This window comes from Physeter macrocephalus, chromosome 12 (genome assembly GCF_002837175.3).
Source record: "Physeter macrocephalus isolate SW-GA chromosome 12, ASM283717v5, whole genome shotgun sequence".
Classification (NCBI taxonomy): Eukaryota; Metazoa; Chordata; class Mammalia; order Artiodactyla; family Physeteridae; genus Physeter; species Physeter macrocephalus.
The window spans coordinates 15,403,140-15,426,915 of record NC_041225.1 but is presented as its reverse complement, the minus strand read 5'-3'; the positions used below and the strand labels follow the sequence as shown (position 1 = coordinate 15,426,915).

The window sequence follows — 23,776 nt, the reverse complement described above, 5'->3', positions numbered from 1 at the left end:
GCGTCCCCTGCATCGGCAGGCGGACGCGCAACCACTGCGCCACCAGGGAAGCCCCCGTCTCTCACTTTTCTGCGACGTTTCTCTGCCCCCTGGTGGCGGGAGGGGACCTGAGAAGAGATACACCCCCAAGTGGGACCCCCCCCGCAGGGTGCCTAGTGCAAGGCTTCTCCCCACCCTCTCGCCCACTTCAGCCAAGCCGGGAAGGATCTGACCAGGGTCCAGAAGGCTCGGGCCTGGGCTGGGAGGGGAAGCACAGGTAGGAGAGGGCGGGGCTGTGGGTGGGGTTGGTTGGGAGGGGCTGCAGGTGAGGGCTGGAAAAGCTGCTATTTAAGGCGGTGGGGAGTTGACCATAAGTTTGTAATTAGCTGCCTCCTCTCATGAGACTTGGTGCTCCTGCTAGCTGAGGGGCCAGAGCGGCCCATCTCCGGCAGCATGAGCGTAGGAGGCCTCTGGCCGTGGCCGCTAGCTCTGCTCTCTTTGCCGGGTAAGTGGGTTGCCTCGCCCTACTGCCCCCGTCGTTGTGGTTCTAGCCTGCCGAGTCCTGGGGGTGGCCAGAGGGCGTGGCTGGAGCCCGCAAGGGATGTGAATTGATCTGCATGGCTCAGAGAATGGGCTTCCAGGGATGTTCCTAGAAGCCAGCTCCTGGGGGGGCCCCCCCGGGAGGACCTCCTGAGGACGCTGGGAGCAGAGGGCCCGCCTGGCAGGAGAGAGCAGGAGTGACACTCCAGGCGTTCAAGTTCTGCTGGCCATGCCAGGCTTGCCCAGGCTGAGCCCATTACCAGACCCCTGGGCTGACGAGGGGGGCAGGGGGCAGGGTCTGAGGCCGGCCCGCACCCGGCTGTCAGCGTTGGAGACTGAGGTCCGTCCCGAAATTCCTCCCTCGCCCTCCCTCCCCTGCCTCATACACACCCAGACACTTGGAGCCTGGGGCTGCCTTTTGAAGTCCAGCCTCGGTCCCGCTAAGGGAGCGCCTTCCTCAAAGTTGTCCAGGCTTCAGCAGCAGGTGGGGCTGACAGGGGAGGCCAGGCGGGCTCCCAGGACTCCCTCCTGGAGACCTATCTCTGTGAAGGGCCTGGGTCTTGCCGTCTGACACCCCACTCCTACCGCACCCCATGTCCTGTCATCCCGTGTCACCATTGGGGGCACTGTGGCCACCGTGCACATGTACCTGTGTGTCTGGGCCAGGTTTCATCCTAGGAGGGCCCTCGGCCTCTCGCTGCCCGGGAGTCTGTGGGACCAGATTCTCAGAAGACCTCACCCCCGAGGGGACCCAGACGTCTTGGGATAAGGACATCCCTGCGATTAACCAAGGTGAGGGCGCTGTGTCTTCTCTTGGGGTTGGGGGTATGAAGTTGTCCATGTGGCGTGTGAAAACTGTGCTGAATGTTCAGAGAGCAGAAAAAGCTGGGAGGAAATGTGCCAGCTTTCTTAGTGGGTCTTGGAGAGTCATGGTTCCACCGGCAACTTCTTTTTTATTTTGAATTTTATTTATTTTTTATACAGCAGGTTCTTATTAGTTATCTATTTTATACATACTGGTGTATATATGTCCATCCCAATCTCCCAATTCATCCCACCACCACCATCACGGGCAACTTCTTTTTTTTTTTTTTTTTTTTTTTCTTTTTTTTGCGGTACGCGGGCCTCTCACTGTTGTGGCCTCTCCCGTTGCGGAGCACAGGCTCCGGACGCGCAGGCTCAGCGGCCATGGCTCACGGGCCCAGCCGCTCCGCGGCATGTGGGATCCTCCCAGACCGGGGCGCGAACCCGGTTCCCCTGCATCGGCAGGCGGACGCGCAACCACTGCGCCACCAGGGAAGCCCCTCGGGCAACTTCTTAAGTCTATTTTTCTGCATCTTCTTTACTGGGTTGTTACTTTTATAAGAAGGGGGAAAACCAGAGGTTTATAAAAAAAAAAAAAAAGGAGAGCCCCATACTTTTATCAGGCCAGGTCTGGTGTTGAATAGAGTCATTAGTGGCTGTTTGGAAACAGGTCAGCCAACTGGCTCAGGATGGCCTGCAGGTGTGAGGAGCTGGGGGCGGGTCCAAAGACCAGGAAGTGTGAGTCTCGGGCCTCCCTGCCTAGGGATTTCAGCTGAAGAATGAGAACATATAGATAACCAGGGACAAAGCTAGTAGAGATAAAGACTGGAGTTCAGAACGGGGTTGGGGGGTAAGGGGTAGGGGATGGGAATCTGCCGGATGTGGTCTGCCCCTCCCCTTCCTCTGTGAAAAGCTTGAGCAGGGCCGTTCGCCACGTTTCGGTCACTATGACTGGTTCTGGCCATCTCCAGACCAATCTGAGGCTTCCTTGGCATTGCTTTCCAGCTGCTGTGGAGGATTCCCTCTGCTAGGGCTGCTGGTGGCCCAACTACCTGTGAGCCTAGTGTAGTACCGGCCATAAAGCCCTGGACCGGGAGGTTCACACCCTCCCCAGCTGCTGGGAATGTTGGCTGCTAAGGCCTCGCAGCTGGAGACCCTCGGCCAGGGATGCCTGGGAAGCTATACCCTCCCCTGCCCAGGGCGGCCCAGCCACGGCGACTCATACGGGACGTGGGTCTGGCCCCATGCCTCCAGGTGGGATAAGTCTGTAGTGCCACTTGGGGTCCAGAGCTCCTCCGGGGTCCGGCTGGGGCTCTACCCCAGCGCTCTCCAGCTGCCCCTGATCCCACCATCAAATCACCTGCAGATGGCTCCCTGGCTCAGGCTCTGCTTCTAGGGAACCCAACCTCCAGGATGCCAGGCACTCTTCTAAGATTCCTGCTGGGGCTGATATCCTAGTAAAGAGGCTGTGGAGAGGGCTGCCAGCTGTGGCAGGAAACGAGGTTGGAGGGAGGGGGAGGGGGGAAGGGGAGGGCAGGAGCCAGTACCCACCCTCCTATGGTGGTGCAGGCTGGCGTTTCTGTCACTTGCCACTGTAAGGGTCCTGAGTATCACACCGATGGGTAGGGGGTGAGGTGGGATGGGAGAGCCCAGGGCGTGTCCTGAGGAGTGTGGCTTGGGCTGGAGCAGAGGATGAAGACAGCTGGAAGGAATGCCATCTTCCTGAGAGCACAGGGCCTCAGACGCAGGAGCTGGGACTGGATTTTTTTTTTTTTTTTTTTTTTGGCCACACCATGGGCTCACATGCGGGGTCTCAGTTCCCTGACCAGGGAGCGAACCCATGCCCCCCTGCAGAGGAAGCGTGAAGTCCTAACCACCGGACCGCCAGGGAAGTCCCTGGACCTGGCTTGTGTGGATCTCAGGAGAAGTGCACCGTCTGAGCAGGGGAAGGGTGCAATCAGGCTGAGAAACATCGCACACCTTTGTAGACTGGGACTCAGGGGCTGTGTGACCTGCCTGAGGTCACTTGCCTGTGTGACAGCCTCAGAGCCCGAAGGAGGACGGACCCTGGGGTTGCTTGGCCTGGCAGCCAAGGTCTCTCCTGGGCCTGTCCTCGAGTCTGTGCTGTGGAGGGCATGGACCCCCATACGCCCCTCCCTTCCTTCCCAGGGCTCATCCCAGAGGAAACCCCAGAGAGCAGCTTCCTCCTCGAGGGGGACATCCTCCGGCCGGTGAGTGCGAGTATGCGTGTGCACACACGTGGGTGTAAATAACCTCACGGCTAGCGTCAGAGGCCTTTGAGTCCACCCTTTGGCGTCACGGGGCGGGTGACGTGTGAGGGATCCACCTTTGCTGCTCGTAGCTCTTTTTGCCAAAGTCAGAGCGAATGTTCTGTTAGGAATAAGCCAGCCTGAGGGAGGGTGACTTTGGAGTGGTGGCAGCGGTCAGCCTGAGAGGACTTCCTGGAGGAGGGGGTTTGGACCTTCAAGACCCAGCTTGCTACCCTACCCGGGGGAGGTGCTCAGGGAGTAGCGGGACAAAGGAAGAGCTAAGCACAGGTTGGCGGGGTGGCTGGTGGGGCTACAGGGAGGTGTTTGTGGGGAACATCGGGGGTGGCAGCGATGGTCTGGGGACGACGGAACAAGACGTAACACAGGAACTAGGCTGCCCAGGGGTGGGGGCAGGCTCAGAAAGGGAGAAGCCTGGATGGGAATCGGGGCAACTTGCATTGCCATCTTTTAGGAGACACTTGCCTAAATTGGGGCGAGGGTGGACAAAGGCTCCCGATTAGGACAGTGGCCTGGTGTGAGCAAGGCTGTGTTCCTGGTCTGAGGCCGTCCACTGAAGGCCAGCCTGGGGCAGGGCCGGAACCCCCGGGGCAGGGCAAGGCCCCTGTTCCCAGTTACCCAGTGAGTGCCGGGGCTAAAAGCAGAATCCGGTAAAACCTTTGGTACCAGTGGGGCTGGACGTGCTGGGCTGCTCTGAAGCCCAGGCTTCAGAGTTGGCAGAAGAATAAAGAAAGTTGCCAAGGCCATGGGTGTTGCCTTAGAATCAGCCCGAGGAGGACCGTGTCCCCATCTTCCCACCTGCACGTTCAGAGGAGCTCTGTGGGCTGCTGTGCTCCAGGAAGGAGTGGGGGGGGGGTACTGCTGGTGGAGCTGAGCCCTTCTGAACTAGGCCCTCTGGGGTGCTGGGATTCTCAGCCAGCCTCTTCATTTTGTCTTGTTTCTCTTCTTGATAGAATAAGTTGTAAGTTCTATGTTATGTAGAAGGCAGGGTTGTGCTGTGTGTCATAACTCATGGAGCTGGCCCGCTGACTTCCCGGCTTCTGTCCCATTTCTAATGACCAGCCACCCTCATGTACCCAGGGGGGTCTGCTGCTCACATCTCTAGGGCTCCCATGGCTGGAGGCGTGGCACCCTTGGGGGCGGGAAGCTCGGCTGACCTGGGTCCCTGAGCCGCCCTCTCTCCTCAGAGCCCTTTCCGGCTGTTCTCGGCGACCAACAACAAGTGGCCCAAGAACGGCGGCGCAGTGGAGGTCCCCTTCCTGCTCTCCAGCAAGTATGGTGAGTGAGCCAGCCCCTCATTCGCAATTGCGGCCCAGGCTCCTCTCTGGGTTTCTGTTCTCTCTTCCCCTGCATCTCTGCGCCCCTTCTACCGCTACCACCCAAGAAGCCCTTCTATCCCTGCTGGCCCCTGAGCTGGGAGGTGAAAATCCTGGAGGAGCTGATGGGAAAGGTACAGCTAGGGACTGTCTGATCCATTTCAAGACCAAATGGTCCAGAGGACAGTGATCTGCCCGAGGTCACACAGCCAGGGTCTGTCTGGAACCCTGCTTTCTTCTCCCCACACCATCGCCCTGCCCTTTCTAGAACATTCCGTTTTGGGGGAGTGATCTGAAGCTTGGTCCCCTCCCCAAGTGCAGACTTCCAAGGGGCTGCGAGGGCTCTAGGGGCTGGGCTGGGGCGTCAGCCAGGGTGTCGCCTCTCCAGATAAGCCCAGCCGCCAAGTCATCCTGGAGGCGTTTGCTGAGTTTGAACGCTTCACGTGCATCAGGTTTGTTGCCTACAAGGGCCAGAGGGACTTCATTTCCATCGTCCCCATGTCTGGGTAAGTGCTTCTGGGTATGTGTGCAAGTGTGTGTACTCGTGCATGTGCAGGGTGAGAGCCACAGCCGTCTTCGGTTCAGCCTGGAATTAACAAAGCTGTCGTCAAAAACCTGTGTCTGGGCCTCTGTCCCGGGTCCAGAGCACCCCTGCCCATATGAGTGGTTTGCCCAGTGCGAGCTGGACCTACAGATACTCAGGGCAGGAGGTGGAGGAGACGTGGGCAAGGAGGTGCTCGACTCTCCTTTAAAGAGCCCTCAACTCCATCTCTGGGGAGATTTTGTGGCCTGGGGAGTGAGTGCAGGTTTCATGAGACAGACCTGGCCTCAGATCTGGGTTCCATAGTGCAGGAACCAGGTGACTCTGGAAAGTCCTTTAACTTCAGAGCCCCTTCTCCCTTCTCTCTGAAATGGGGGTGATGGCAATACTGCATTCCTAGCTTGCTAGGGGCCTAAGAGAATCTGGGTGAGAGCTTTGACCTGGGGCTCCCCACGTGGGGACATTCACGTAATGAGCTGCTTCTGTCATTCACATTAGTATCGGCTCCCACCAACTCCTCTCAGTGCAGGCTGGAAAGGGGGTTCCAGTGCACCCCCTTGGCAGAGGGCCAGGCAGTAAGGGGACTTGGGGCCAGCAGGCTCGGGACCAGAGCCCAGGATGGGGACAGCTGTTGGTGCTTACTTATCCCAGCTCTTGGGAGGAGGGGTGAGGGTCCTGGGTCTGCAGATTCTCTGGGCTGGGGCCCACCCAGCACTCTCACGGCCCTGCAGGTGCTTCTCGAGCATAGGGCGCAGTGGAGGGATGCAGGTGGTATCCCTGGGGCCCAGCTGTCTCCAGAGGGGCCCGGGCATCGTCCTGCACGAGCTCATGCACGTGCTGGGCTTCTGGCACGAGCATTCGCGAGCCGACCGGGACCGCTACATCCGTGTGAACTGGAACGAGATCCTCCCAGGTGAGCCGGATTGTGAAAGGCCAGGCTAGGCCATGGGGTGGGGGCGGTGGGAGAGGTAGTCCTGCTGGGAGAAGGTGGCAGGAGGCACGGTCCAGGCCTGAGGAGTTGCCCGGCTATTTGGGAGTGGTCGTCTATCTTCCCCACTCCCTGCCTGTCTCCAATGGGGAAGGTGGGGTTCCTGCTTGCCTCCGAGACCTGGAGAACAGTCCAGATGCTGCAGCTCTGGGCCCTGAGCCTTCACCGCCACCCACAGTTACCCTGGGCTAGGGCAGCAATTTGCTGTGTGCCTCGTTTCCCTTCACGGACACTGGCGGTTACCTGAGGATGGAGTTGATGGTCTTAGGAATCTTGGTCACTCGTACTCAACTAGCAGCCCCTCATGCTCTGGACGCTGCTGTGTGGAGTCCGGGCAGGGACTGTGTTCCAGCTGGGGCGCTGAGCCCAGACGGAAGTCCTGGAGCTAGTGGGCTAAGGGTCAGACGCAAGAGGCACGGGGCAGTCCTGTGGGGCTCGGTGTGTGTGAGATGGGTGCTGATGGGCCCCTGGGACAGAAAGTACAGGGGGGCCAGGCTCTAAAAGGTGGCAGTGGGAAAGCTGAGGCTGGTCTGGGGAGTGGACCACCGCACTGAATGCCAAGGGGCAGTAGCTGGGTGCGGGGTATGGTGCCGGGCATCTGACTCCAGCAATGCGGGGACCCTGAACTTTGGCAGAGGGGGACGGCCTGCTGCAGGAGGTGAGGGGAGTCCAGACAATCGCTTTGTGAGGGAGGGGAGCAGAGGAGGTAAGTGATGACTTGGGTTTGGGGGTATGGAAACAGAAGAAGATTTGGAAGGCTTCCTGTAAGCGGAGGCTTCTGGTGTGAGCGCCTTTGCTGCTGCTGTGGGGTTCGCCAGGTGAAATGGTCAGGGGTGGAGCCCCAGATGCATGCATGCCCCTCCACCCCAAGAAGGGGATGGGAAGATGGGTAGCACCTCTCGGTGGGACGGAGATTGGAGCTTGAGATCAGAGATTAGTCTAGGGAAGTGGGGAGGAGACAGTGACACCATAGCCTGAAAATAGACTATAATCCTTTTAAGCGCTCATGGAGGGACTTCCCTGGTGGTCCAGTGGTTAGGACCCTGAGCTTCCACTCCAAGGGCACGGGTTCAATCCCTGGTCATAGTGCGACCAAAAAAAAAAAAAGCTTAAGTGCTCATGGAATTCTTGTAAAAACTTATGATAGCCATAAAAACTTCAAATTTGAAAAAGTAGAGTTAGTACAAAGAGTTTGATCATGATGTAAAGAGTAGAAACTAATAATAAATCAAAATGAAAAACTTTATCCAACTGGAAATTAAAATTTTAAAAACAACAAACCTTTCTTTTAGCTATGAAGTAAAAGAAATTGCAGGAATTCTTAAAACATGAAAACACATTAGAACCAACGGTTCACAGCTAAAGCAATGCACAGGGAAAACGTGTAGACAAATACTTATATCAATAAACATAGAGAACAAATTAGGCATTTCAATCCAAGTTAAGAAAAAAATGAAAGCAGGAGGGAATTACTGAAGGTAAAAGCAGAAATTAATGAGTTAGAAAACAAACAGCACTAATAAACTGAAAAGCTGTTTTGTTTTTGTTTCTTAACAATAAAACAAGTTAAACACCAGCTACCCTAATGGAAAAAATTGCTTCAGAATGGACAAAAATGAGAATACATTTGTACTTCGTTAATATGTACAGAACAAACTGCTAAAATATGCAAACTAATAACAGTAATTAACTGGAGGTGGGGAGGCGGGGACTCAGGAGGGGGATGGAGTGGGAGATTTATTATGAATCTTAACGTTTTCTGATTTTTGAACCAGATGAATCTATTGCCTATTCAAAATTATGTTTAATAACTTAAAGGGTTTTAAAAGGAAGAACTAAGCACTCTACTGGGCAGGTATTTTCAGGCAGGTGATGGGACATAAAGGGGTTGGAATTCCATTTTAGTGGTAAGGAGGCTGCTGGTGAGCAAGGGTGGGTGTGGGGGTGGCTGGCTGGGCCGGGGGCGGGGGTTGGAGGGCGCAGCTCTTCTTTCAGAGGCTCACTGTGAAGGGCAGGAGTTGACGGAGGGAACATAGCCCCTCCCAGGCCTGGAGGAGCCAAGTGACAGGGAGAAGCAGGTGCTCTGGCCGATGGCGAAGGGCTGGACTCCACAGTCGGGGGTGGGGGTAGGGGGCGGGTGCTGTTGGCCCGAGGCAGGGAGAGCAGGTGGCTTTGCTTCTGGGAACGGGCTATACCCCCCCGCACACGGGGGGCTCAAGGGCCTCTAAGGCTGGAGTGGGGAGTAGGCACTTTATCTCGCCGGTAGGGGGCGTCCAAGACCCTCTGAGCAGCGTGTGACTTCGCGGAAGCTGCAGGGCGTATTTAAAGATAGTCTCATACAAGGTGAGATTGAGAGGAGGAGAAAGAGGCGGAGAGAAGTCTTAGGGGGCGATGGCGGGCCACCACCAAGTCCCTGTGCTTGCACATCAGCTGGTGCAGGTCTGGAACCCTCCCAGGGCACGGAGGAGACAGGGATCAGTGGCGGGGGTGGGGAGAAGCACATCTGGCTGTAGTTTTGGACCCCTAGGCTCAGGTAGGTTGTACGTTTCCAGAAAGCCCCTATCACCCACCCTTCCTCCCCTGACCCTCTTCCCACATCGCCAAGTATTTTTTCAGGCTTTGAAATGAACTTCATCAAATCTCGGAGCAGCAACATGCTGGTGCCCTATGACTACTCGTCAGTGATGCACTATGGGAGGTGAGGACCCCCTTTCCTTGCTTCCTTCCCTCTGCGCCGCCATGCCAGCTCCTGCCGTGGTCTGGACTCAGGCCCCTGCCTGCTTGGGTTTCAGGCTCGCCTTCAGCCGGCGCGGGATGCCCACCATCACGCCGCTCTGGGCCCCCAGTGTCCAAATTGGCCAGCGATGGAACCTGAGCGCCTCTGACGTCGCACGGGTCCTCAGGTTTTATGATTGCAGCACGCTTGGCCATGACCCCCGTGCAAAAGGTGAGTGACGGGGACAGAGTGATTGGGGGAGCCAAAGGAGGCTCCTGTGTTGAGGAGGTGTCAGCGAGGGTCGGGTGCTAGGAGGTGAGGCTGTAGAGGTGAGCAGGGGAAGATCACCAGGGCCTCACCTCAGGAGATGCAGAAAACGCACGGGAAAAAATTAACCCTCACTGATGATTATAAAACTGTTAGATATAGGAATAGAGGTCACTTTCTTAACTTTAACCTACCTACCAAAAACCCAGAGCAAAACTCATTTTTAATGTCAAAACATTAAAATTGGGACCAAGACAAGTTTTTCCACTATCGTCCCATCTATTCAACAATGTAGTGAAAGTCTTAGCCATTGTGGTACGACAAAATTAAAAGTCTGAGGTTTGGGAAGGAAGCAAAAATTGCCACTATTCATAGATGACTACGTTGAAAGTAGCAATCTATAAACAAATTACTAGAACTAATAAGAATTTTAACAAGTAATTATAATCAATATATAGAAATCAGTTTTACTTCTGTATCTCAATAGTTAGAAAACATAATTCTTAAAGATACCATTGTAATAGTGAAGATAAAGTCCTAAGGAGTAAATCTGACAGAAGCTATATAAAACTTTTATGGAAAAAAACCTTATTACAATCATTAAAGAATACTTAAGTAAATACAGAGATGTATCATATTAAAAGGAAGACAATATAAAAATGTAATTCTCTACTGATCTACAGACTCAATAAATTCCCGCTGAAAATCCCAATAAGTTTGGAGATCTTGACAAGTGAGTCTAAAATCTGTATTAAAAACGCAAAAGGCCAATAATAGCCCAGACACTCCTGAAGAGAAAAACGTGGAGGGACTGCCCTAGCAGACATGAAGTTATGTAGATTATAAAATGTCTTTATATATATATATATAGTATATAAATGTATAAATGCATATATTCATATATGTACACAGAATGTATATAAAATACCTTTATATAAACTTGTAGCATTGGTACAAGGGTAGATAATTGCCCGCTGAAACAGAATGGAGAGTTCAGAAATGAATCCTCCTCAGAAGTGGACACTTGATAAAAGGACATGGATCACTAGGGAAAGAATAGGGTAGCCATTAAATAGCTCTAAAGACAACTAGTTATCCATTTTATTTTTAAATTATTTTTAAAAATTTTATTTTATTTATTTATTTTTGGCTGCGTTGGGTCTCTGTTGCTGTGCGTGGGCTTTCTCTAGTTGCGGCGAGCAGGGGCTACTCTTTGTTGCCATGCGCCGGCTTCTCACTGCAGTGGCTTCTCTTGTTGCAGAGCACGGGCTCTAGGTGCGCGGGCTTCAGTAGTTGTGGCACACGGGCTTCAGTAGTTGTTGCTCGCGGGCTGTAGAGTGCAGGCTCAGTAGTTGTGGCGCACGGGCTCTAGAGCGCAGCCTCAGTAGTTGTGGCGCACAGGCTCAGTAGTTGTGGCTCGCGGGCTCTACAGTGCAGGCTCAGTAGTTGTGGCGCACGGGCTTAGTTGCTCCACCGCATGTGGGATCTTCCCGGACCAGGGCTCGAACCCGTGTCCCCTGCATTGGCAGGCGGATTCTTAACCACTGCGCCACCAGGGAAGTCCCTAGTTATTCATTTTAAAAAATGAATTCCTAATTCATCATGCATAGAAATTCTAGTTGTATACAAGACTTCCATGTAAACCAAAAAAAACTCTAAAACTTTTTAGAAGAAAATATAGTAAAATGTCTTCATGACCTTGGAATAGGTAAGGACTTTTTAAAATAAGACAGGCAACATGAGACAAAGCTGGAAAAATTAAAAAATGCAACTACATTGATCATAATAAATACTATTTATTAAAAGACATAAAAGCGAAAATACAAGTTACAGATCAGAAGAGAATTTTTGTAACTAATTGTACTCAAAGTATATGAAAAAAAAACTTTTAGAACTTAGTAAGAAAAAAACCCCACAAAGTAGAAAAATGGGCAGGAGACTTAACAAGCAATTCACAGAAGAATCCAAATTGGGAAACACAAGATATTCAACATCATTAATAATTGGGGAAATGCAAATAAAGACCACAGTACCTTTTTATACCCCCTAAATTGGTAGAAATTTAAAAGTCAGATACTAACAAATACTAATAAGAATATGAAGCAGTGATAACATTCATACTCTGCTATAGGAGTGTAAATTGCTGCAACCACTTTGGAAAACAATCTGATATCTTATGAAGTTGAAGTGTATATACCCCATGACCCTACTCCTAGGTCTTGTTGCATGTGTGTACCCCCAACTCCAGCCATAGGCGATCACTAATCTACATTCTGTTTCTATAGTTTTGCCTACTCTGGACATTTCACATAAATGGAATCATACAGTATGTGATCTTTTGTGACTAGCTTCTTCACTTAGCATCATGTTTTCAAGGTTCGTCATGTTATCGTGTGTATCAGTACAGTTGACCCTTGCTCAACGTGGGTTAGGGGTGCTGACCCTCCGTGCAGTCAGATCTGCCTGTAACTTTACAGCCAGTCCTCCGCATCCTTGGATACACCAACCATGTATCGTGTAGTACTGTGAATATTTTACTCGAAAAAAAAAATCCACGTATAAGTGGACCCATGCAGTTCAAACCCGTGTTGTTCAAGGGTCAACTATACTTCATTCATTTTTGTTGTTGAATGATATACCACATTTTGTTTATCCATTTATCAAAGGATATTTGGGTTATTTCTACTTTTAGGCTATTATGAATAATGGTACTGTGAACATTCATGTGTAAGATTTTATGTGGACATATATTTTCTTTTCCTTTGGATATATACTCAGGAGTGGAATTTCTGGGTCCTTTGATGACTCCATATTTAACTGCTAAATTGTTTTCCAAATTGGCTGCACTATTTTTCATTTCTACCAGCAATGTATGAAGGTTCCACTTTCTGCAAGCCCATGTCAACACTTATTCTTCTGATTATAACCACCGCAAGTGGGTGTGAAGTGGTATCTCATTGTAGTTTTTTTTTTTTTTTAACATTTATTTATTTGGCTGTGCTAGGTGTTCGTTGCAGCACGGGGGATCTTCGCTGCTGTGTGCGGGCTCTTTTTATTTGCGGTGTGCGGGCTCTTAGTTGTGGCATGCGGGATCTAGTTCCCTGACCAGGGATCGAATCTGGGCCCCCTGCATTGGGAGCGCAGAGTCTTAACCACTGGACCACCAAGGAAGTCCCTCATTGTAGTTTTGATTTGCATTTCCCTAATGACTTTGAACATCTCTTTATGTGCTTATCGGTCATCTGTATATTTTTGGAAAAAATGTCTGTTCAAGTCTTTTGCCCATTTTTCAGTTGGGTTGTCTTTTACTGGTGAGTTGTAGGAGTTCTCTCTTTTTTTTTTTTTTTTTTGGCGGTACGCGGGCCTCTCACTGCTGTGGCCTCTCCCATTGCGGAGCACAGGCTCCGGACGCACAGGCTCAGTGGCCATGGCTCACAGGCCCAGCCGCTCCGCGGCATGTGGGATCGTCCCAGACCAGGGCACAAACCCGTGTCCCCTGCATCGGCAGGCGGATTCTCAACCACTGCGCCACCAGGGAAGCCCTGTAGGAGTTCTTTATATAGTCCAGATACATGTTCCTTATCAGATATATCATTTGGAAATATTTCCTCACATGTTATAGTTTAACTTTCTAGATGGTGTCCTTTGAATATAGACATTTAAAATTTTGATGTGAAGTCCAACTTATCTCTTCTTTTATCACTGTATTTTTGGTGTCATATCTAAGAAGGACTTGCCTAACTCGAGGTCATGTAGATTTAATCCTATGTATTTTGCATGTGACTATCTAGTTCCAGCACCATTTCGTAGACTATTCTTTCCTATATATAATATCAAATATTACATACCTTTTTAAAAATAAAAGGAGACGTGGCAAGAGCTTTGTGGGTAACTATTTGAGCCTTGACTAACATGAGGAACAGAATTGAGAGGTGGCTAGAAGGGGTCATGGGTCAATGGAAAGTTTATCAAGATGGTGGACACACAGCAAGTTTGGATACTGAAATAATGACCCAGTGGAGAAGGGGGAATGGTTTCGGCTGGGGGGGGGGGCGGAAAAATATCTAGAACATTCAGGGAGGAGTTGCTCTTGTTGGGAGCTGGGGAGCTTCCTTGGACCTAATGGGAAGGAAGAAGATGGGAACAGATCCGAGTTCACATGCAGATCTTGATGTGCAGATGAGGGGCTCCGTCCCAGGCTTTGGCGGCATAAAGAGTGAGGTGAGGTCTCCAGCCGAGGTGGGGGGGGGGGGGGGGGCGGAAAAATATCTAGAACATTCAGGGAGGAGTTGCTCTTGTTGGGAGCTGGGGAGCTTCCTTGGACCTAATGGGAAGGAAGAAGATGGGAACAGATCCGAGTTCACATGCAGATCTTGATGTGCAGATGAGGGGCTCCGTCCCAGGCTTTGGCGGCATAAAGAGTGAGGTGAGGTCTCCAGCCGAGAGGCTGGGGAGAAGAGGATGGATGTGAAGGAAAAGGTGTGAAGCTGCTGACTGGAGAGCAGGAGAGGAAACCCGTGAGAGACACATGGCCGGGCCACGGGCGGTGCTGGGCTGCTGGCGGAGGCGTGGTGTAGGTTAGTCACCTGGTCCTCTAGGACTGGGGTGTTGTGGGCCGTTCTGACAGAGGGGGAGGTACCTGGGGATGTCTCCAAGGGAGGGACTGCACCGAGGGCTGCGGAACCCATGCCAGGTGAGGAGAGGGGTCCGGAAGTGAGGAGGCTGTGGAGCAGGAAGAAGGGGTTTGGGGGCTCAGCGGGGCTGAAGGATCGCGATACTGAAGCGAGTGGGCTGGAAGTAAAGGAGGCGGCCGTCAGAGGGTGGGCAGCCGGGACCCGTGACTTTAGTGGGTGTGGTCTTGGCAGGTCCAGGCAGGGACTGGGCTGTGAAGTCACTGGTTGAAGCGCGTCAGCTGAGATGGGTCAGTGTCCTTGCATGGAAGATATGGCTCATTGGGAAGCCTTTGGTGGGTGGGCAGGAGTGACAGGGGTGAGGGCAGTGCTGAAGCGGGGGGATGGGGCCGACTGGCCAGATAACTTGGGCGTGAAATGAAGAGTCTTACAAAGCAGCCGGTGGCAGCCAGCTGTGGTCCGGGAGTGGCAGTGAAGGGCCAGCAAGACCCACCCCGCTGAGCACACGGGCCTGGTGGTGCCCACGTGTGTCCTGCTGACGCCCTGGGTTTGGGCGTAGCTGCAAGTGTAGGAAAAGTTCTGGAACAGGCCTCGGATATGGGTGAGAGGTGAGGTGTTGCCCTGTACAGAGCGGCCCCGGGTGGTCTGGGTGACGAGGGCTGCAATGCTAGATCTGGGGTTTGACCATCAGAGCAGCCGGGGGTGTGGGTGGGAGGTCATGGAAGATCCCAGTGGCCTGACCTTCTGCTGGTGACCTCTGGGGCCAAGCGGGGAGGGAATGGGATGGCTCCGTGGCCCTTGTCCCTAAGCGGGAGTTGGGAGTTAGGGTCTCGAAGGCCTCGGGCAGCAGCACAGCAGGAGCACGGTGGGTTGTGGCATCCCGTGAGCTGAGTTCTGGGTCACTGTGAATGAGGCTGAAGGGGGCTCTGGCTCTCGCAGCTGCCATACACCGTCCCTCTGTGATTCTGGGACGTAACCTATCTTTCCTCCTCTAGGGCTCCAGACCCACAGCGATGGTGGGAGCCCCACTCCCGCGTCTAGACCATACCTGCAGCAGCTCCTGAAGGCGCTGTTGGCAGAATCCAGGGGCCCTGGCCCCGGTGGCTTCGGGGCTGAAGAGAGCCCACGTGTGTGGAAGCCCCCCGCCCTGAGGAGTTCTGGTGTGGAGGCCTCTGCAAGGGCCCCCCAGCCCCCAGCTTCTTCCCTAAGGTCAAGGCCTGGAGCAGTGGTTCCTGGCATTGCCCTGGAGCAGTCCTGGCAGGCCCAAGTGCCCGCTGTACCCCCAGACCCATCTCTAGAAGCAGAAGACCCGCCAGCCATCGTCTAGGCTATTCTGGGGAACCCTGCTCTGCCAGGGGCCCATGCACCCAGAAAACGCTTCATAAGGACACCCAGAGGTCAAGCCTATGGCTTCTGCCCCCAAGTGGGAAGGGCATTCTATGCTCAGGGTGGCCAGGTTGTATAACCCTTGGCCCCTCTAGGCAGCACCCCTGTCTTCCGGCCCCTCTGGCTACCCTGTCTAAGGCCCAGGCCTCTCTCTCTGCCCCTTCCTTCCCTGTCATGTTCCCCCAAGAGCTCCTGGGGACAGAGGGACCCTCTAGGTCTGTCGGGGGATTCCTGACTCTGCCTGCTGCCGTCTCCTGCCCCAGCCCTGGGGGAGTCTGGGAATGGGAGATGACCTCTCCAGGGCTCTAGCGACAGGGATCTGGAGGCTCCTGGGAGCCCTCCTGTAGTTGAGGCCCAGCCCCCCAGCATGGGCTAAGGGTACCTCTCCCTCTCCCTCGGGTCGGCCTTGGGGGAGGGGCACCCAGTGGCTGGGACCCTGGGAGCAGCCTCGCTCCCTGATGTCGGAGTGCTGGGAACGCGGCTCTGCAGCCACAGCCTCCAGCCCTGCTCTCCAGGAGGCTTTCAGAGCCCAACTTCCTCCCCTGCCGCCCACGGAGACGAAGAGGTGGCGGCCCTCCAGGACTGCACGTGCGAAACGGCCAGAACACGAGGGGACCCTGAAGTCAGGACTCAAAGCTGCTGTCACCCTGCGTTGCTGTCTCCAGGAACCTGGTCTCTATCCGACACCCGCCCCGCCCCTCCCGGGGACTTGGCCCGAGGAGGCCCCGGAAGGTGGGAAGGGACTGTAGGGTTCCCCTGCGGGTCTGCCTTCAGCCAAGCCCACTCCTCATCAGCTCCTGGCCTCCCCGGTGAGGGCTGTTCTCGGGGCAAAGAAAGTCTCCAGGGAGGCCAGTGAGCAAGCTGGGAGCCCCCCAGGGGTGCTGTTCTCGGGGCCCGCTTGGGGTAGAAGGGAAGCAGGAGCCCGTGCCCGTCCCAGAGGGACCAGGTCCCTCAGGTGTCCTGGGAAAAGGTAGAAATAAAGTTGGGAACTTGCTCCAGGAGTCTGGTGCTGGACTGTGCTGACTGCCTCATACCCGAGTGCCTTGAACCCTCCCGACTGCCCTGGCACCCTCAGGTGGTGAGACCCATATTCCAGAGGAGGGAAGAGACTCAGGGAGGCAAATGGTTGTGCCCAAGGGAACACGGCTGTGCAGCCGTGCAGGGCTGAGGCGTGCCCTCTGCCAGCCTGTTCACTGTGTCAGGGGACCTGGAGCCCCTGTCCTCAGTCTATCTTGGGTTTCAGTCTTGAGTCAAGGATTTTCTGAGACTGAACGTGGGCCTGATCTCAGGTGTGAGTGTCAGGGAAGGATCATGGCTGGGGGTGCTCTCCCTGGCCTGGTCAGCCAGAAAGGGATGGTTTTATTTCACGAGCAACAGGGAGCAGCTGCTGGAAGGTTCTAAGGAAGGGTGTGACGAGATCTGATTTAAAATTTAAAAAGTCATGCCGGATACTCCCTGGAAGACGAATTGGAATCGGGAAGAACAGCTGGTAGCCACTGCGGTTGTGCAAGTGAAGGTGATGGGGGTCATGGAAAGGGGCAGAAGTGGGTGCTTTGGGAGCATGTTTTGGAGGTTGAGGCGACCACACTTGCGGTTGGATGTAGGGGGTGAGGGCATCTCAGCAGTGAGAACTGAGGGGAGAGACCTGGTTCAGGGGAAGTGGGCGTGTGAAGTCTGAGGCTACTAGATGTCAAATGGGTGGGTCAGGGAGTGTGTGGGGCGGTGTCCTGGACCTTGTAAGATGTTTGGTAGCATCTTTGGCCTCTACCCGCTAGATGCCAGTAGCAACCCCCTTCCTCCCGTGGTTAAAGTCAAAAATGTCTGCAGACGTTGCCAAATGTCCCTGGGAAGGGGCAAAAATCACTCTGTGAGAATCACTGATTTAGGATTTGGGAGAAGGAAAGGAAACTGAGAAGTGGCCTGAGAGGAGGGAGCAGACTGTCCCCCAGGAAGGGTCCATCGTATAAAATGCTGCTGAGAAACAGAGCAGGACTCGGAATGAGCCTGGCGCTTGGTGGCGTGGAGTCACAAATGACCCACCAGGAGTAGATTCAGTGGAGGGTGGGGTGCAGATGGCCTACAAGGGTGAAGGGGAGAATGTGAGGGATTGGAGACAATGACCAGGCAAACGAGAAGGTGGCGGCTGCAGGGGGGCATGGAGGGCTTCTTAAGGAGGGGGCTGGCCCTTAGAGTGGGGGAGTGATAGCTGGTGAGGGGGTAACTGCAGGAGCAGAGTCCCGGGGGACATGAGAGGGGCTGGGGTCCAGGGCATATGCCAAGGACTTGCCCTACGAGTGGAGATACAGCTCGGATACAGGTGCGCTTGGGGGATGGGTGCCTGCCGGATGGCTTCCATTTTCTCTTAAGTACAAAGCAAAGTTACAGCTTACGGGTAGGGGGTGGGCAGGAGGGGGTTGCCGATTGCGAAGCGTGGGTAAGCGAGCACACCAGGAAAGTGTGGAGATTTGCGGTCATGAATTTAAAGCGAGGCCAGTCGATGCAGTGCGTGTTTTGCTCTGGAAAAAGCAGCTGCTTGGTCAAAGGCAGGGTGGATGATTTAGGTTTGACCAGGGTTGGGGTTTTGTTAGGAGAGCTGTGATGGAGGGAGAGAGAATGACTGACTTACATCACAGAGGGCACGACTCAGGGGTCTGGGGAGCTGGGGAGGCTGGGTCATACGGGGTGGTCTGGGGTAAGGGTCCCAGGGATTTGAAAGGCTGGAGCTTCCGGTGAAAGCTGGGCGGCGGGCGGGGGGGTGGTGAAGCCTGGTTGGGGATCATCCCCATGGGCCCTCAGGGCAGGGAGGGCAGCACCTTGAGCTGCTGGAACCCTGGCCCAGGAGGCAGTGGGGCCAGTCTCACCTTTCAGACCTGGAGAAGTGGTTCCAGGGCTCTCAACTAAGAGGGAACATCTCTTGCTGTGCTCTCACAGCCAGGGATGGGACAACTGTCTCCCCTTTCTTTGGAAAAGATGCTGCTAGGTCACCTTTCCCCCACGGCCCCTCTTTCCAAGGACATCCCTTGGGGGCACCTTCCTTTGGGTACCACCTGTCTAAGAAAAACTCATGTGTATGTCATCTGCTGATGCCTGCTACCAGTACTCTTCACCTTTCAACAATCTTGGCCAGGTACTGGGGCCAGAGAAGTGATGTCTGCTCTGATGGAGGGGGTGGTGCAACAAACCATCGGACTCCATCTCGCTCTGAGCGTGAAATTGGCACCGAAGGAGGGCAGGGTAACTATCTCTGCCTGAGAGGCGGTGACAGGTGAGCAGATCTTGACGACAGAGTAGGGGTCCACCAAGCACAGAAGGAAGGGTAAGGAGGGCGTTTCTGGCAGAGCAAACAGCCCCTGGAAAGGACTAGAGATATGGGAGCTCAGGGCACGTCCAGGGACCAGCACGTAGCCTGGTGTGGCCCGGAAGGTGGGCCAGTGCCTGTCACTGCCTCCCCCTCCCCCTAAACGTGGCTGAGAGTAATCTAGGCAGCTCCTGCTGCTGGCTGGTTGTAGAGCTGGGACTGAACTCTGCCAGCCCTGGTGGACAGGATGATGAGGGAAGGTCAGATCTAGTGTGGGAAGGGCTGAAGGAAGCCCTGCTGGGGCCCGAGGCTCTGATTCATGCAGGGCTTGGTGGAGCAGGCAGCTGGGGACTGGGGGTGTGTGGGGAAATGAAGACCACAGAGAGGAACGGGAATCGAGTTACGTAACAGTGCCCACTGCCCCGAGAGCCAGCCGCTGGTCTTGGGGGTGGGTGGGGCTGGGAGGCAGCAGCGGGCGGCACAGAGCCTGGCTGGTGGCTGAGCCTCAAGGGTTCCTGTAGACCAGAGTCTCTGGCTGTCCTCAACCCAGGCTGGTACCCAGCAGGGCCCGGTGCTGCCCCTTCAGGGAAGGCCCAGGTGAGAATCAGCTTTGACTTGTAGGGGGGAAAGGATGGGGTGGGGTGGGTAGAAGCAGCCCTGGCCTCAGTTCCTGCAGAGTCCTGGCGGCCTGGCCTTTCAAGGAAAACAAGCCAACAGACAAAAGGCTGCTGCTGATTGCAGTGTCTGGGGAGACACCCACTGGCCCCCCCAGCCTGAGAATGGCGGGAGAGGGTAAAAAATGGTCCTTCTCAAAGCCCATTTGGGCCACCAGGGTGCTGAGATTCCCTGCCGTGGGACAGGGAACCATGGGGACAGGCAGGAACTTGCTTAAGTGGCTGCTTCCCCAGATCCAAAGGCCACCCCTCTGTCCTTCCTCAGGGAAGGGGTTCCTGAGACCTCTCCATCCCTGGCGACCGTGGGGCGGAAGCCCAGCAAGTCGAAGGATGCATTCATGAGACCTGTCTCTGGAGGGGGCAAGGGAGGCTGGCCGCCTCTCCAAACCTAGCCTAGGTAGTACCTACCCTACCAGGCTGTAGGCGCTCTCATCTAACAGGGAAGCTGGGTAGGCTGGCAAGAGGCAGGGAGAGCCCAGGATCAAGGAGGAGGTCCCTCAGTTCTGCCATGTGGCCGGGGGGTGGTGGGTACCACCTGTCTGAGCCTGGGTAGGGGTGACACATTGTGGGCACCTTGAGGTCATACTCTCTGCTCCCATGAAGACGGAGCAGGCCCGCTGGATCAAGGTCATGTCCTTTGGAGGAGACTTACTTTCAGAAGTGGATTGATGCTTTATACAGAGGATGCCATGCACAGCTGTGGGCTAGCAATATAAGGCCTGGGTCTAGGCTGGGGTTACAGCATTAGGGGCTCCGGAAGCGGTGAGAAAAGCGCCCTTGAGGCTGCCCAGGCTGGAGCTGGTGGCAGTGGCCACAGGGAGCGTGGGTAGGGGGAGGGTGTGTGACGACCACCGGTCCTGCGCAGCTCTTTGAGGTCAGAGTGAGGTTAGGGTGCGGTGTGTGCTTAGTCGGGAATTTCTTCTCACCCCAACTGCTTTTTCCAGGGCTACTCCAAGGGGGGGTGCGTAGCCTGCGGGGTGGGGGCGGAGTCAGCAGGACTGGAGCAGGGAGGGGGGGGTCCCTCCAAATGCAAAGGGAAGCTCTTCCCTTCGAAGCTGCCCGAGACCAATATTTTCTCTGAATTGTGTCAAAAAGACCCCGCCCTTGACTAGGTCTCCTTGCTCTGCGCCAGGGGACATCCTCTTCCTACTGGTCACGAGGTCGGAGTTTGCAAGTCCCCCCGCCTCCCGCCCCCGCCTCCGCCTGAGTCTCCGTTGTTGCTGAGACTTGGGTCCAAGCCAGTTGTTTTTCTTACATCTTTGCCCTTAATGGAGGAAACTGAGGCAGCTGCAGGAGGAACGGGAAAGCTGAAGTCGTCAATCCCAGGCTCTGAGCACTCGCTTGCCGCCCCCCCGCACACCCCGGGCTTGGGAGCCTTCTCAGTGGCCCCGGGACGCGGCAGGCCGCGGGTCTCTGGCTCCGCGGACGAGCTCGGCAGGCGGGTGGCGGCAGGGGGCGCTCGCCACCTGGCCACGCGCGCCTCCTCGGGCTCCGCAGGCCCGACGGAGTCCAGTCGGTGCGGAAAAGCATTTGGGGAAGGGGTTCCCCGCAGCCTCTCGGCTCACCTCACGCCCTCCGCTGGGCTTCTTTCCTCGCGGGCTCCGCTCAGGGGGTGTGGTTTATTATGCTCCGGCGCCCCGACACACCCACCCACCCTCTCCTTGGGGCTCCTGGGTGGCGGGAGGGGAGGTCTGCTCGCGCCCACCGTCCTAGAGCCGGGGGCTCGGCCCTAGCCCCGCAGTCCGCAGGAGAGACGTCCCGCCTCGGCGCCCGCGGACCCGCCAGCGCCGCGTCCCAGCTCCCCGCGTGCACCGACCCTCCCACTTCTGCCAGCATCCTTCCCTTGGTCCCGAAGAGCCCAGACGCCGGGCCCCTCTGACCTGCCGCAGAGCGGAGGCCGGGAGGAAAACGGGTTAGGGGTGCCAAAGCGGAGGCCGGGGGCGCCGGGAGGCTGCGGCCCGCCCACCCCTCAGCGAGGCGCCCCTCCCACCCCCCCTGGGTCTCACCGCCCGCCCCGCCTCCCTGCCCTCCTCCTGCTCCGCCTCCAGTCTCCTCCCTCCTCCAGCCGCGCTCTCTCTCCTCCCCACTACCCTGCCGCGGCGGGCCGCCTGCAGACGCGGCTCCGGGCTAGAGCCGGCGGAGCGGAGCGCGGCGGGCCTCGTCCTCCTTGCCTCCTCCGAGAACCGGCGGCGCGCCCCCTGCCCGGCCGGCCGGGGCCCCGCGCCCCAACGTGAGTCCAGCAGCCTCCCAGCGGCGGCGCCCAACTTTCCCTCGGTTCCGGGCGGGGCGGGGACGGCAGCGGGACATCGTGGTAAACTTCTCCGGGGCGGACGGCAGGGAGCCCGGGAGCCCGGGAGCCGGTGCAAGAGGATGTAGGAGGGCGGTGGCCGGCCCCGGGCGTCCCCCGCCCTCTTGGCCCCTTTCGGCCTGGCCATGGGGCTCCAGCACCTTCAGCGCAGCCAGGGGGGCGACCCCCTCGTCTAGCCGACCTGGGTGGGAAAGCGCTGTCGCCGGCTGTGCACGCGCTGGGCGAGCAGCGCCCCTTCTGGCCGCGTCCGGTCCCGCCATGGACCACCAGGAGCCCTACTCCGTGCAGGCCACTGCGGCCATCGCCGCGGTCATCACCTTCCTCATCCTCTTCACCATCTTCGGCAACGCGCTGGTCATCTTGGCTGTGCTGACCAGCCGCTCGCTGCGAGCCCCGCAGAACCTGTTCCTAGTGTCGCTGGCCGCCGCCGACATCCTGGTGGCCACGCTCATCATCCCTTTCTCGCTGGCCAACGAGCTGCTGGGCTACTGGTACTTCTGGCGCACCTGGTGCGAGGTGTACCTGGCGCTTGACGTGCTCTTCTGCACCTCCTCCATCGTACACCTGTGTGCCATTAGCCTGGACCGCTACTGGGCCGTGAGCCGCGCGCTGGAGTACAACTCCAAGCGCACCCCGCGCCGCATCAAATGCATCATCCTCACCGTGTGGCTCATCGCAGCCGTCATCTCGCTGCCGCCCCTCATCTACAAGGGCGACCCGGGTCCCCAGCCCCGAGGGCGCCCTCAGTGCAAGCTCAACCAAGAGGCCTGGTACATCCTGGCCTCCAGCATTGGATCTTTCTTTGCACCCTGCCTTATCATGATCCTTGTCTACCTGCGGATCTATCTGATCGCCAAGCGCAGCCACTGCAGAGGTCCCAGGGCCAAGGGGCGCCCTGGGGAGGGTGGGTCCAAGCAGCCCCGCCCTGTCCCTGGGGAAGTTTCAGCCTCAGCCAGGTTGCCAACTCTGGTCTCCCAACTGGCTACTGCTGGAGAGGCCAATGGATGCTCCCAGCCCACTGGGGAGAAGGACGAGGGGGAGACCCCTGAAGACCCTGGGACCCCCGCCTTGCCACCCAGCTGGCCTGCCCGCCCCAGCTCAGGCCAGGGTCAGAAGGAAGGTGTTTGTGGGACATCTCCAGAGGAGGAGGGGGCTGAAGAGGAGGAGGAGGGGTGTGAGCCGAAGGCCTCGTCAGCGTCTCCCGCCTCAGCTTGCAGCCCACCCCTGCAGCAACCACAGGGTTCCCGGCTGCTGGCGACCCTACGTGGCCAGGTGCTCCTGGCCAGGGGCAAGGGCACTGCGGGGGGGCAGTGGTGGCGGCGGCGGACACAGCTGACCCGGGAGAAGCGGTTCACGTTCGTGCTGGCCGTGGTCATTGGCGTCTTCGTGCTCTGCTGGTTCCCCTTCTTCTTTAGCTACAGCCTGGGTGCCATCTGCCCTCAGCACTGCAAGGTGCCCCATGGCCTCTTCCAGTTCTTCTTCTGGATCGGCTACTGCAACAGCTCGCTGAACCCTGTCATCTACACCATCTTCAACCAGGACTTTCGTCGTGCCTTCCGAAGGATCCTTTGCCGCCAGTGGACCCAGACGGCCTGGTGAGCCCGCCTGCCCGCTGCCCGTGTGGGGTTGGTGCCAGGTGGTGCCAGGGCCACCCTGCTTCTTGCCCTGTTTTATGTGGCCACCCCCCTAGGGCTTTCTGGTCCCTTCCCTGGTCCTGCAGGCCTCATCCCGGGAACCCTCTCGGAGGGGCAGGGTCTATTTGAAGCCTCCCCTTGCTTGCTTGGCCGTGGCGGCCGGGGGGGGGGGGCATCTTCTCCACCCCCGGCCTGTGCACAGGCAGATGGATGAGGCTTGGACCTTCTTGAATGTAGCCGTGGCCAGGCTCCCTCGCAGAACCCCAGACCCCTGCAAACCTTGAGGACCCTGTGTTTTCTGGTTGATCACTTGCTTGTGGTGTTTTGTTTCTTTCTCATCTTCCCCTTGAAAAGAGCAGGAAGCCAACCTTCCGCTTTTTCCAGGAGGGCCTGCTGCTGAGGAAGG

At 56.3% G+C, this 23,776-nt stretch overlaps 2 protein-coding genes across 2 annotated transcripts; both read left to right on the top strand.

Annotated features, from left to right (window-relative positions):
- The first annotated feature begins 432 nt into the window (after positions 1-432).
- ASTL (astacin like metalloendopeptidase) lies at positions 433-15,397 on the top strand. The gene is made up of 9 exons (XM_007118491.1): positions 433-484; positions 1,186-1,311; positions 3,493-3,554; positions 4,799-4,889; positions 5,316-5,433; positions 6,200-6,381; positions 9,073-9,154; positions 9,249-9,403; positions 15,066-15,397. The coding sequence occupies exons 1-9, from the start codon at positions 433-435 to the stop codon at positions 15,395-15,397; spliced, it is 1,200 nt and encodes a 399-aa protein (XP_007118553.1).
- Positions 15,398-21,974: 6,577 nt separating this feature from the next.
- On the top strand, positions 21,975-23,335 carry ADRA2B (adrenoceptor alpha 2B). Its single transcript, XM_007118473.3, has one exon. It carries the CDS (start codon positions 21,995-21,997, stop codon positions 23,333-23,335), a length of 1,341 nt encoding a protein of 446 aa, XP_007118535.1. The 5' UTR covers positions 21,975-21,994.
- Positions 23,336-23,776: the final 441 nt, after the last annotated feature.